This window comes from Gossypium arboreum, chromosome 9, assembly GCF_025698485.1.
Source record: "Gossypium arboreum isolate Shixiya-1 chromosome 9, ASM2569848v2, whole genome shotgun sequence".
In the NCBI taxonomy this organism is placed as follows: Eukaryota; Viridiplantae; Streptophyta; class Magnoliopsida; order Malvales; family Malvaceae; genus Gossypium; species Gossypium arboreum.
The window spans coordinates 57,356,217-57,369,969 of NC_069078.1; the positions used below are offsets into that span (position 1 = coordinate 57,356,217).

Here is a 13,753-nt window from a genome sequence, read left to right on the forward strand (position 1 = left end):
GTTTTGATATAAATTGAGAAAGGTAAGTTCAGAAAAATTGGGTCAGGCATTCTAGCCTAACTGAATAAGGAGAGTAGTGGCAAGGGGTTCCATCCCCTTTAAAGAAGCTACTGATCGACCCTTGATGTCCTAGATGTACTATGTCTCCTTCGATTTGATTAAATTATAACTCTTTAAACTCCTAGATATTTTCCTCTATAAATATCTATGCTAGCCAAAAATTTCATATTGCCAAATATTGAGGGACAACACCGTAGAAGTTTAATTATTTTTTATTTGTAATAGCCAATTTTGGCCTAAAAAGAACCCAAACCAAATAAACAAAAAATAGTCCAATACATGGCCCAAAATTAAAACAAAACCTAGCCCAACTACCCAAATTGTTTCAGCAACCCTAGCCTCTTTCTTCAGCTGCCGCTCACCCCACGCATGCCAACCACCGCGCATGCCACCTCGGTCACCAAACCCCTGAACGTTGCCTCTTCCACGCATCGCATAGCACCTGCAATGAAAGCAAATACAAAGACAAAAGGAAGCACGCGAATGATGGGGGAAAAGATAAACAAAAGAGCAAAAACAAAATAAAGAAAAGAAATGTTTTGGAGATCGGCTTTAAAAAAAAGAAAAAGGCCAAAATCTCATTTTTGGAGTAGAGGAGATGGTACTGAAAAAGGGGAACACAAACTTTAGCAAACAAAATCACAATAGCAAAAACACGAAGGTTGATTTTATTGCTAGTCTTGTTCTATGTTCTGATTTCATTTATTTTTTTGTATCATTTGTTTTTTTTTTATTTTTATACGAAAATAGACAAAGGAAAGAGGAGGGGAGAAGAACACTTTGAATGGGGAGATTAATAAAGAAGAACAAACTTTCAAAAAATGAGATTTTTTGGTTTTCAATTCTGGTTCTCATCTGCTATTTCGTTCCTTTTCTTCATTTCACGAAATATTAATAAAAGAAAGAAAAAGACTTACTTCCGATTCACGGTACGAGTATGTTTCGGTGTCCTCTCGCCGATCTGGAGGCCGTTGAACCCCGGGGTTTCGACCATTGGCCGTGGTGGGAGCAAGGAATCGGAAGTTCCTCTTTTTTGCTTTGCGGTGGCCATGGAGGGAAGGAGAGCAAGGGACCCTCTGTTTCCTTCTTGAAACAATAGAAACTGAAATAAAAAAGGAGAAAACGAATGGCTAAAAGGGGTCACAGAAACGGCAGCATTTTTAAAAGGCTAAAATGGGATATTTTCAGTCATGGTCCCTCCTCTTTTCCTGCGCTATCTGATATAATCCCTTTTGCATTTTCTTTTAAATTTCGCCCATTTACTTCATTTCATTTTCGCTTTAATCCTTGGCCTATGAAGTCAAAATGCATCGCATTGGATTCAGGATATTGTCTCATTTAGTCCTCACAATTTCGAGCGCGTTTCGATTTAGACTTTGGTAGCTTTCTGTTACTTATAATGTATACTGTTTCTTTTACTCTTTTATTTGGTATTGCTTTTCTATTTCGATTCGTTTTACCACGTTTTATTGCGTGCTTCATTTGCTATTTACCTAGAGGTTATAATGTATTTTGTTTTAAAATTTATGTGTCATTTGTATATCGCCTTCTTTTTAAAAACAAAAATTCTTTTATATGCGTTTATTCTAAGTTTTCTTTTACCCATCAATTCTTATAACATATACACATGTAGTTTATTTCATTTTACTCTTCATTAGAATTGTTTATTCCAAGTTTTATATGTCGATTACTTTAAATATAAATATTATCTATGTTATGTTCTCTTTTGTAATTTGTTTGCTTATTTTATATTTCGTTAATTTGCATGGCTATTTTGGTAAAAAAAATTATATTATTTTATCTTATGTTGAAAACATTATTAAGTAACACATTATATATCATATTTTACTTTAAAAGTACCATTTTATATCTTAGAATCGTCTTTTGTATTATTTATTTAAAATTTATTCCATTAGTTTAAATTGTTTTCATATGCCTTTCCAAATTCTATTTATTTATTTTTAAAAAAACATTCTATTTATTATTCATTATAGATTTTATTACTCATGCTATATGCTATGCTTTTATGCACATTATTTGTTCCAAAATTATACATATTATCTTTTCTTAAATTGCTTTATCGTTATTGATTTTTTCTTTTTTAAAAAAATTAAGTATTTTACTTTATTTTGTTTCAACTTGCCTATTAGCTTTTAAATCGTCTTGTTTATTTTATTTTATTCAATTTGACTTGCTTTATACTTTTTTTTAGGTAATTAAATATATTTTGTTCCTTAATTGCTAATGTTAGTATGTGAATGATGTATGTGAGCCATTATCGTCATTGCATGTATCATAAATTGTTCACTTGCATCTTTACCTTATTGTTGTATATTTACGTGATGTTAGTCATGTATTATCGCCCATGTTTATTATTATATTGTATTTCATATCATTGCTTTACAAATTAAACCTCAATGTATTTATTCAATAAATCACCTTTTTTTAACCTAAATAAATAACACATGTTGCTTGAATATTGCATTCGCTACTATTCAAAAGCAAAATTTTCCAAATAAGGCAATGTCATACATTTTGAAATATCAAGGAATTATGCCCTAACTTACGGGGTTTCGTTTTTCTCGTTGTTTCTAAATAGCAAAATATCCTTTTCAAGTTTTAAAACACATGAAATTCTCATTCAAAGTAGGGGACAACTTTGTGCTCGGGAATTCATGGTATTGTGTCCTAACTACGGGATGTGATATTCGATATCTCGAGACAAGGAAATCTCTAAACAATCGATTCAAGCTAACTCAAGCATTTTTAAAATCGATGTCAATAAAAAGGATTGTATTTTAAAATCTATTCCTGATTTTCAACTTTCGACATTAAGACATTAACTAATCAATTCGGTACCAATTTTTGGGCGTGTCGAGGGTGCTAATCCTTCCTCACACGTAACCGACTCCCGAACCCATTCTCTCAAGTTTCGTAGACCAAAGGCTGTTTTAGTAAACTAAAATTGATTTATTAAAACAAAGGTGATCCGATCACACCTAATAAAGATCGTTGGCGACTCCCGTTTTAATTTTCACTTTCAAAACCGAAGTCGATTCTCGTTTCCAAAAAAATGGTTTCGACAGCTTGGTGACTCCGCTGGGGAATTCGAGAGTCAAGCCTTAAATTGGTTAATTTTTGTTTTTTTCGAAAATTGAAAATCGGTTTTAAATTATCTACATTGCATATTGTTTGTTATTTTCGTGACCTTCTTCATAATACGCTTGATTTAAGTAGTTTAGTTCTATGATGTTTCTTTGTATATTGCATCGCATTATTGGTCAATTTCACCCTCTTAAGTGAAAGTGAGAAACTACTCCTTCGTGAGGTCTTCACCTCCGTATAGGATAGTGGATCGCTTTCGGGATACATCCGTACCTGCGTCTTCGTGAGGTTTTAATCTCCGTATAGCCGTAGGGAAATGTATTCCCCTGAATCGAACTCGGTTCGTATGAGCCTATAATGGGTGAGGGTCGAGGAATCTGCTGGTTCAGGTACCTTTACCTTAGAACCGAACTACATGTAATGAGCCCTAGGAGCCTACCCTAGGTAGAACCACACCGAACCCTAGTGGTTACCCTATTAGGCGTTTATTTACTCATTATTTGTTTTGAATTCTATTCTTTGTATATAATACTAACTTTTTGTGTTTTGATTGTTTTCGCGTGGCATCTCATCATAAAAGGGTGTTGATTTACGTTCGGTTACTAAATAGAAGAGTTTAGCATAGAAAAAGGATTTCTTGATAGAGTGGAGGATAATGCGGCCGTCCGAGTGTGGTGCGAGAGAACGCAACAAGAGAAAGGAGATAGTTTGACCAAGGGATATGAATCGGAGTTGTGGGATTTCACTGCATCGGTGTGACTCAAAATGACCGCAAGAGTTAAAGGATATATGGAATAGTTGGAATGGCGAAGTCAAGCAACTCTTTTACTGTAACTACGGTGATTTACCCTATTTGCTCGATGTAAAGGTAGACAAGTACTTGTTCTGGGCTCTCGCAGCTTTTGGAACCTCACATACAGGTGCTTCACCTTTGAGAAGTGGATTTAGTACCCTCTTGTGGAGGAATACATGGCGTTACTTAATTGCAGAAGATTGGTGATAGGGCCTATTCAAGACCTATCAACATCCCTCCCTTTTTGAAGAAGTTGATGAATGTAACGGGGATGAGCGAGCAATGGGTTGCAGCTCGCATCAAGCAAAAAGGGGATAGTAAGTCTATTCCTTGGAGGAATTTGAGGGACTTGATTCTTGCTCACCCGGATTTGAAGAAAAGGGTTGATGTTTTTGCCTTAAGCCTCTACGGTTTGATCATCTTTCCCAAGGCGCTAGGACACATAGATGAGGCGGTCTCAGATCTATTCGATCAGCTTGATAAAGGTACTACACCTGTCCCAGCAATACTAGCAGAAACTTTCAGATCCTTGAATGCATGCCGGAGAGCAGGCGAGGGAAGATTTATCGGTTGTGCTCAGCTTCTTTTGGCTTGGTTCCATAGCCATTTCTGGAGGGTGGAGAAGGTCTCTTATCGGGTTTTCTCTAAGGATTATTCCCCATTAAGGAATTCGTGGCCATCCGAGGCGGGACGACATCTCGTAAGAGAAATGGATAACTATTCTCCAGAATTTGCGGGCCGAAGAAGTTGAATGGAGAGCTCCGTGGATGATTCCTGACGAGATCTTATATAGGTGCGGTGATTTTGACTGGGTCCCTCTGGCTGGAATATGGGGAGCCGTTGGATACGCTCCACTGATAGTGTTAAGGCAATATCGATCAAGGCAATTTATACCGGTGACACAGGGTTTGGCACAATGTGAGTTCTCCTATAAAGACAATAATTATAAAAAGAGGGTTCGCGAGATATCAGATGCATAGAACCAAGCTCAAAGAATGAAAGGATTTACCACAGTTCGATGACCACCCGGGTATGAATGGTGGTGGGGTAGGAGAGTCAACGACAACATCCCTAGGGCGAATCAAGGAACACTCAACCGATAGAGGAGCATTTACGGGTTATCCCATCCGAGTTAGAGATCATTAAACAAGACTTTGAGAGAAGGAACTCAGAGTTAGGGAAGAAGATAGAACAGCTAGAAGAAGAGAAAATGAAATTGGGATTAGACGTCGATATCCACAAGCTAGAGGCTGAAAAGTTAAGGAAAGGAAAGAACAAGGCCGAGGAAGGTTTGGATAGTTTGAAAACCGATTACAAGAAGCTGCGTATGTCAATAAGAACTGCTGGTTTAGGTAAAACATCAGAGCAATGGCGTCAAGAGATCAAAGTGAAAAAAACTAGAGCCGACCATTGGGAGAAAAGGTTTCAAGATGCCCGAATACGAGAGGACACTCTGAAAAAGAGTTTGTTAGAAAGCCAAAACGAAAAGGAGAAGTTACGTGCCCGGGTGGTTGAATTGGAAAGATCACTTCATCAACATCGTAGCTGTAATTCGGTAATTGAGCTGAAAGCTAGTCTGAGCAGGATCGAAGAGTTGAAAGGGAAAGTAGAAGAACTCGAGACTGCACTATGAGATAGTAAAATTCGAGTGGGCTGCTTGAGGCAAACAACGACCATTGCGAGGAACAGCTTCACCACTCTCGAACAGTTAGAGATAGAGATTATGTCATGGGCGAAGGCGTGGCTCGAGTTCGAGAGGTAGCCGATCACTTGCAAACCTTGGCGGTCCAAGCTGATGTATTAAGCTTAAAGTACGAGTCGAGAATCGGATCGAGGCCGAAAACTAGCTTGGCTCCTTAGAAAAATTAAGGCTTTGGGCATTAGGGCAAAGTCGTATATGTAATCACCGTTCTATGTAAAGAAATTTTTCTTCTAGTGAAGTTCTTCTAATGAAATTGAATTAGAATCAACGCCTTTTTGTTTTGCATTCATTCATTTGCATTACATTTCATCATGTGCATTAAATTTCGTGAAAAGACCACGATTAAACAAAATTATTTGATTAATCTGAAACCAACGAGAATCAACCAACCGAACACAGCTACTATACCCGCCGTAAAACCAAAGCAATGGATCAGAGATTAGAGAGAATAGAACAAATGCAAAGGGAAATGCAAGAGCAATTACAAGCACAGATGCAAGAGCAACTGGCTAAGATACAACAAGATATGAAGGAAAAATGGAAGAATCCCAAAATAATCTAATAGGCCAGTTGGCGCAGTTGCTGGCTAGAGAACGCGAGAAAGGGAAGAGCACCATGGGGAACGATAATGAAGACCCTATCTATCCTCCGGGCTTTGCTTCGATAAACACTCAACCACAATCGGAGGTGCATCCACGAACGGTATCCGTCACTATTAAGCCCCAGCAATACCAGGCCAATGCCTCGACACCAATAAACATTCCTATAGGATCAGGCTCTAATCCCGGGGATAATCCAGCTAATCCATTTGTCCCGGACCTTGATGACATGGCAGAAATGGAGAAAGGAAAAGTAGATATGGCAAAACAACTCTATAGTCAGTGCAAATAGCTTGAGGAAAAATTCAAAGCAATGGAAGCTGCTGATTACTGTGGCGGGATCGATGCCAAGGACTTAAGCTTGGTCCCAGATCTGGTGCTCCCACCAAAATTTAAAACCCCGAGTTGAAAAGTATAACGGACGAGCTGCCTCAAGCTCATATTACGATGTTCGTCGAAGGATGACAGGGTATGTTAACAATGATCAGCTGTTGATCCACTGTTTCTAGGACAGTCTGATCGGAGCTGCGGTCAAGTGGTATAACCAGCTCAGCCGTGCCCAAATTGGTTCATGGAAGGACTTGGCTCAAGCTTTCATGAAATAATACGGTCACGTGACGGACATAGCACCTGACAGAATCACCCTACAAAACATGGAAAAGAAGCCGAGTGAAACCTTCAGACAATATGCACAACGGTGGAGGGAAATAGCGATGCAAGTCCAGCCACCCCTCTTGGAGAAGGAAACGACCATGCTATTTATTTACACTCTAAAGGCCCCATTCATTAACCATATGTTAGGAAGTGCTACTAAAAGCTTCTCGGACATAGTAATGTCCGGAGAGATGATAGAAAACGCAGTAAGATGTGGGAAGATTGAAGCGGGGGAAATGCCAAGAGAACGGCTCCAAGAAGGAAAGAAAATGAGGTGAACAATGTGAGCGCATATCATAAGGGTTATTCCAAGCCGGTCACAGTAAACCAGCTGAGGGCAGTGACTACTAGCCATCAGGGCTCCGCGAGTCAAGATTCCAACCCAAGGCCTAACACGGAAAGAGTCCAGTTTACGCCAATCCCAATGACGTATAGGAGCTTTACGAACACATTCGATGCGCATGTAGTGTCTCCCTTTACCTAAAACCCATGCAACCTCCATTCCCAAAGTGGTATGATGCAATGCATAATCACGAATACCATGCGAGAATTGCGGGCACACAATTGAGAACTGCACGGCCTTCAAAAAATTAGTCGAAAGGTTCATAAAGATGGGCATTGTGAAGTTCGATGATCCCACAAAACCTAATGTGGCGGGAAACCCATTACCCAGTCATTCAGACAATGGGGTAAACACGATAAGCGAAAGTGGAGGAAGGAGAACTAAGATAGACGTATCGGAGGTAAAGACCCCATTGAAATGGGTTTGGAAGAAAATAGTGGAAGAAGGTTTACTTATACAAGGTTTAGAGGAGAAGCCTGAAGGAGGGAAGTACTATTGTGAATTCCACGACGAGGAAGGGCATGAGATCCAAAAGTGCAATGAATTCAGGGCTCTGGTACAGAGATTGATAGAAAATAAAGAGATCGAATTCTTTGAGTACACCGAGGGCCCGAAGGAAGAAGATGTCTGCACATCAGAGCAAGGGCCGACCAACAATGTCCGAGGGGTCAATCATCCGGTCGTAATTATATCCCGACTAAGAGTCAATGAAGTCGGAGTACCAATTGCGCCAAAGGTCATAATTCAAAAGCCCGTTTCTTTCCCTTATAAGGATAGCAAAAGGGTTCCTTGGAATTACGACTGCAATGTAACGATCCCGGGAGGGGAGAATCCAGTTGTCGCTTTGGAGAAAGGTCAAGACGAGGGTTTCTATACACGCAGCGGAAGGCGTTATACTCCGAACACAAAGGCAGAATCAGCTAAAGGAAAATCCGTGGTCATTGAACAAGAAAAGGAAAAGACGACCGGACTGAATCACCCGTCAATGAGCACAGAATCGAAAAAGAGGCTAAGGAATTCTTAAAATTCTTAAAACACAATGAGTACTGACGTTGTGGAGCAATTACACAAACAACCATTTCAGTATATCCGTATTTAGCCTTGCTATTGAGTTCAGATACTCACGAAGTGCATTGATGAAGGTTTTAAATGAAACATATGTTGCGGATGACATCTCTGTCAACAAACTTGATCGCCTAGTCAATAACATCAGCGCGGATAATTTTATTTTCTTTAATGATGATGAAATACCACCGGGAGGCATGGGATCTACAAAGGCCCTACACATTACCACTCGCTGCAAAGGATACACATTGTCGGGGGTATTGATTGATAATAGATCGGCATTGAATGTTATGCCCTTGTCCACGTTAAATAGGTTGCCAGTGGATAACTCTCACATGAAGACATGTCAAAACATCGTGAGAGTATTGATGCTGGGAAAAAAAGTGATGGGAAGGATTGAGATACCTCTCTTGATTGGCCCAAATACATACGAGGTAGACTTCTTGGTAATGGACATCAAGCCATCATACAATTACTGTTGGGGAGACCGTGGATTCACTCGGCGAGGCAAGGCCGTCGTCCCTACACCAAAAGTTGAAGTTGGTAACTGAGGGTAGGTTGGTAACGATAAACGCGGAGGAAGATATCATTGCATCTCTCACCAGTGATGCACCGTACGTAGGTACAGACGATGAGGCGATAGAGTGTTCTTTTCGATCACTAGAATTTGTCAATGCTACATTCATCGTTGAAGGAAACAAGATCCCAGCACCTAGAATATCCAAAACCACAAGGATGGGCATACGATTAACTGTTGGCAAAGGAGCTTTGCCAGGGAAAGGACTTGGAAGATGCCTCCAAGGAAGGATCGAGGTACCAGTGTTGAAGGAAAAACGAGACCGCTTTGGCTTAGGATTTAAGCCAGATGCGAAGCAAAAGAAGAAAGAGCTGGAGAAAAGGCAAGAGATGATGAGAGCGCGTTTGTGCGGTGAGGAGGTCAAGTGGGAGCCAATGACCTTCCCTCATTTATCCAAAACATTCGTCTCAGGAGGGACTATTCACTCTAAAGGAAGATCGACAAGGAAAGAGCCCGCCAAAGAAATATTGGACAGTTTGAGCATTAACGCCATATCTGAAGGGAAAACTGAAGAAAATTTAGCTGGAATTCGCCCTTACATCCCTGGAAGCGTTTTGAACAATTGGACCGTGGAGGAGATCCCTGTAACTTTTAGGGTTAACTCAGAGTAATGTTCAAAACAAGCTTATTGCTCTAAGCCTAGGGGCAGTAAGAATCCTTTTATGAAATAGGCATATGTCCAAATATCGCTATTTCAATGAAAAATGCATTTTTGCGTATCATCTTGAGTGAATATTCTTTTATTCTTTCCAATTCATTCATAATCATACCATACAAATAAAATATTCTTAGATTCATTGTTCTTTGGATTTCTTTTTTCATCTATAACAGGTCCCCAGATATCAATGATATGAGCGATATTGCCAATGACTCAGAGATTCCTTTCGAACAAGACTTGTGTATAGAGGACACGGAGGATTTTGAAGATGACCAAAATTATGGCCTATTTCCTGATTTGTTAAGAATGGTAGAACAAGAGGAGAAACAAATCTTACCTCACAAAGAGTCGGTGGAAATTGTGAGCTTAGGAGAAGGAAAAGAGGTGAAAATTGGAGCTAGTATCGCTGCAGAAACAAAGCGAGACCTCATCGAGTTACTCGAAAATTTAAGGATGTCTTCCGCCTGGTCATATAAAGACATGCCCGGATTGAATACCGATATCGTGGTACATCGACTTCCTATAAAGGAAGAATGCAAGCCAGTTCAACAGAAACTCCGAAGGATGAGACCCGATGTTTTGTTGAAAATAAAAGAAGAGGTCAAGAAGCAGTTCGACGCCGGTTTCTTACAAGTGGTCAAGTACTCAGAATGGATGGCCAATATAGTCCCAGTTCCTAAGAAAGATGGAAAGGTACGGATGTGCGTAGATTATCGGGATCTAAACAAAGCCAGCCCAAAAGATAACTTTCCGTTACCTCACATTGATACATTAGTGGATAACACGGCGGGTTACTCACTTTTCTCGTTCATGGACGGCTTCTCGGGATACAACCAGATAAAGATGCATCCGGAAGATATGGAAAAGACCACATTCGTAACCATGTGGGGAACATTTTGTTATAAAGTTATGCCATTCGGGCTAAAAAACGCGGGAGCAACATATCAGAGAGCCATGGTAACTTTATTCCATGATATGATGCACAAGGAGATCGAAGTTTATGTCGATGACATGATTGCAAAATCCAGAACAGAAAATGAGCATGTGCAGGTCCTGAGGAAACTATTCTTAAGGTTAAGGAAGTTCCAACTAAAACTCAACCCCGCAAAGTGTACATTCGGAGCCCAGTCAGGAAAACTGTTGGGATTTGTGGTCAGTGAAAAAGGAATTGAGATCGACCCAGATAAAGTCAGGGCTATACAAGAATTACCTCCACCACGTACTCAAAAAGAAGTTCGAGGTTTCTAGGAAGGTGAATTACATCGCTTCGGTTCATCTCTCACAACCGATGAAAAATGTGATCCGATATTTCGTCTCCTTAGGAAGCATAATCCAGGTGTTTGGGATGAGGAGTGCCAGAGAACTTTTGACAAAGTCAAGCATTACCTATCCCATGCCCCAGTACTGATGCCACCTTGTCCGGATAAACCACTGATATTGTACTTAACGGTGTTCGAGAATTCCATGGGATGCGTGCTAGGCCAACATGACGAGACTGGAAGAAAAGAAAGAGCAATATACTATCTCAGCAAGAAATTCACTGAATGTGAAACGAGATATTCGTCGATCGAGAAGTTGTGTTGTGCTTTGATTTGGACAACCCGAAGACTGAAGCAATACATGTTGTACCACACAACTTGGCTCATCTCAAAACTGGACCCTTTGAAATACATGATGGAATCAAACGCTTTGAACGGAAGAATGGCTCGTTGGCAAATTCTACTTTCTGAGTTCGACATAGTCTACGTGAATCAAAAGGTCGTAAAGGGAGTGCAATAGCGACTTTTCGCCAAGAGAGCTCTAGAAGATTATGAGCCATTGAGCTTTGATTTCCCGAATGAAGATCTAATGTATGTTGCAACCACAGAAGAAGACTCTCAAGAAGGCCACCCTTGGAAGCTGAATTTTGACGGAGCTTCAAACGCTGTAGGTAATGGAATCGGGGTAGTCTTGGTATCCCCAAACGGAGATCATTATCCTTTCGCCAGTAAATTTGATTTTGACTGCACAAACAACATGGCGAAATACGAGGCATGCATCATGGGCATCCGTGCAGCCATAGAACGAAAAATAAAAGTATTAGAGGTATACGGAGATTCTGCGCTAGTGATCTATCAGCTTAAAGGTGAATGGGAGACAAGAGATCCCAAGCTGATCAGTTATCGAAGACTGGTTCTTGAGTTAATCGAGGAGTTTGACGATATCACTTTCTGCTATCTCCCACAAGATGAAAACCAGATGGCTGATGCCTTGGCAACTTTAGCTTCTATGATCAAAGTGAACAAGCAAGAGGATATGAAGCCTATCCAAATGAGCATTTATGCGGCTCCGGCTCATTGCTGCAACATCGAAAAAGAAAAAGAGAAAGATGACCATCCTTGGTATCAAAATATTTTACGATATGTGAAGAGTCGTGAATACCCAGACCAAGCGACTGAGAATGACAAGAGGACATTAAGAAGGTTGGCCAGTGACTATGTCTTGGATGGAGAAATCCTGTATAAAAGAAGAAAAGACCAAGTGCTCCTAAGATGTGTGGACGCTGTCGAGGCTAAGCAAATCCTAGAAGAGGTTCATGAGGGTGTCTGTGGGACGTATGCTAATGGTTTCACCATGGCCAGACAGATCATGAGATTCGGATATTATTGGTCTACTATGGAAGGAGATTGCATCAACTATGCCAAGAAGTGCCATAAATGCCAAATCTATGGAGATAAAATTCATGTACCTCCTTCACCCCTTCACGTCATGACTTCTCCATGGCCTTTCTCCATGTGGGGCATGGATGTCATTGGGCCAATCTCACCAAAGGCATCTAATGGACATTGTTTTATCTTTGTGGTTATAGATTACTTCACCAAATGGGTAGAGGCCACTTCTTATGCCAACGTCACAAAGTCGGCAGTCAGTAAGTTCTTGAAGAAAGAAATCATATGACGATATGGGATGCCTGAGCGAATCATATCGGACAATGCACTGAACTTGAATAATAGCACGATAGCGAGGTGCAGAGCAGTTCAAGATTAAACATCATAACTCGTCACCAGACGCCTAAAGATGAATGGTGCGAGAGAAGTCGCCAATAAGAACATCAAGAAGATCATAGGAAAATGATCGAGACCTAGAAAGATTGGCACGAGAAATTACCATTTGCCCTATCGCCTACTCGGACGTCGATCGTAACCTCTACCGAGCAACACCTTTTCTTTAGTTTATGGAATGGGCGGTTTCGCCTATTGAGATCGAGATTCCTCTCACGCATACTTTCGAACTAAAATTAGATGAAGCGAGAATGGATCCGGTCTCGATACGACCAGTTGAACTTGATTGAGGAAAAGAGGCTAAAGGCTATCCGTCATGGTCAAATGTATCAAAAGAGAATGATGCGGGCTTACAATAAGAAGGTTCGCCCTAGAGAATTCCATGAAGGAGACCTCGTATTGAAAAAGATCCTTCCCATACAAAAGGACTTCAGAGGAAAATGGATGCCGAATTGGGAGGGACCTTATGTGGTAAAGAAGGCTTTCTCTAGAGGGGCTCTGATTTTGCCTAATACCGCAAGAGGTATTTTACCTAAAAAAAAAAAAAAAAAAAACGGAGAGGCCAAGGCGAAAACCCGTAAAAGGCGCTTTGAGACCAAAAGAGTTTTGAGTTGAAAACCCAGGAATGGGCGATTCAAATTTTGATCGAAGTTGGGGGCATGCGGCAATTTTGCCTTCTCTGAATTAACAGGAGGGGGGGATGCTACATATTGGGGCATCAACGAAGTACTCTTGGTCTTCCAAACACATGCTGAGTTTAAAAAGTCCTCGAGAAGTTTGTGCAACGAAGCTCATACTGCGATATCTGGGGCACCTATTCTTATCTTATTCATTTTGTTTAGCAGAATGTGCCACCTTAATTAATTCGTAGGTTCACATTTTGTACCTTAGCAAATGTGCTATCTTAATTACCTTGTTCATCTTGAGCTTCGCTCTTAATAAAATTCCATCTCGCCTATTGCGATAATCTTTTTCAAGCGTCTTTCATTAAGTTGATGATTAATGGACTAATAATATTCAAAAGAGTTACGCATATTACTCAAATTCTTCTAAATGATACAAGGACCGAAACGGAACTAATTAGTTTGAATTGCCCAAATTCAAGGATTGGAAAAGTTGGGGAAAGAATAGCCTAGATTGCGATTATCCTTCGTAT

At 40.4% G+C, this 13,753-nt stretch overlaps 1 protein-coding gene across 1 annotated transcript; it reads right to left on the reverse strand.

Annotated features, from left to right (window-relative positions):
• Positions 1–256: 256 nt before the first annotated feature.
• On the reverse strand, positions 257–1,186 carry LOC108451090 (uncharacterized). The gene is made up of 2 exons (XM_017748822.2): positions 978–1,186; positions 257–502 (listed from the first exon to the last, which is right to left on the reverse strand). Exons 1-2 carry the CDS (start codon positions 1,109–1,111, stop codon positions 262–264), a joined length of 375 nt encoding a protein of 124 aa, XP_017604311.1. The 5' UTR covers positions 1,112–1,186; the 3' UTR covers positions 257–261.
• Between the last annotated feature and the right edge of the window lie 12,567 nt (positions 1,187–13,753).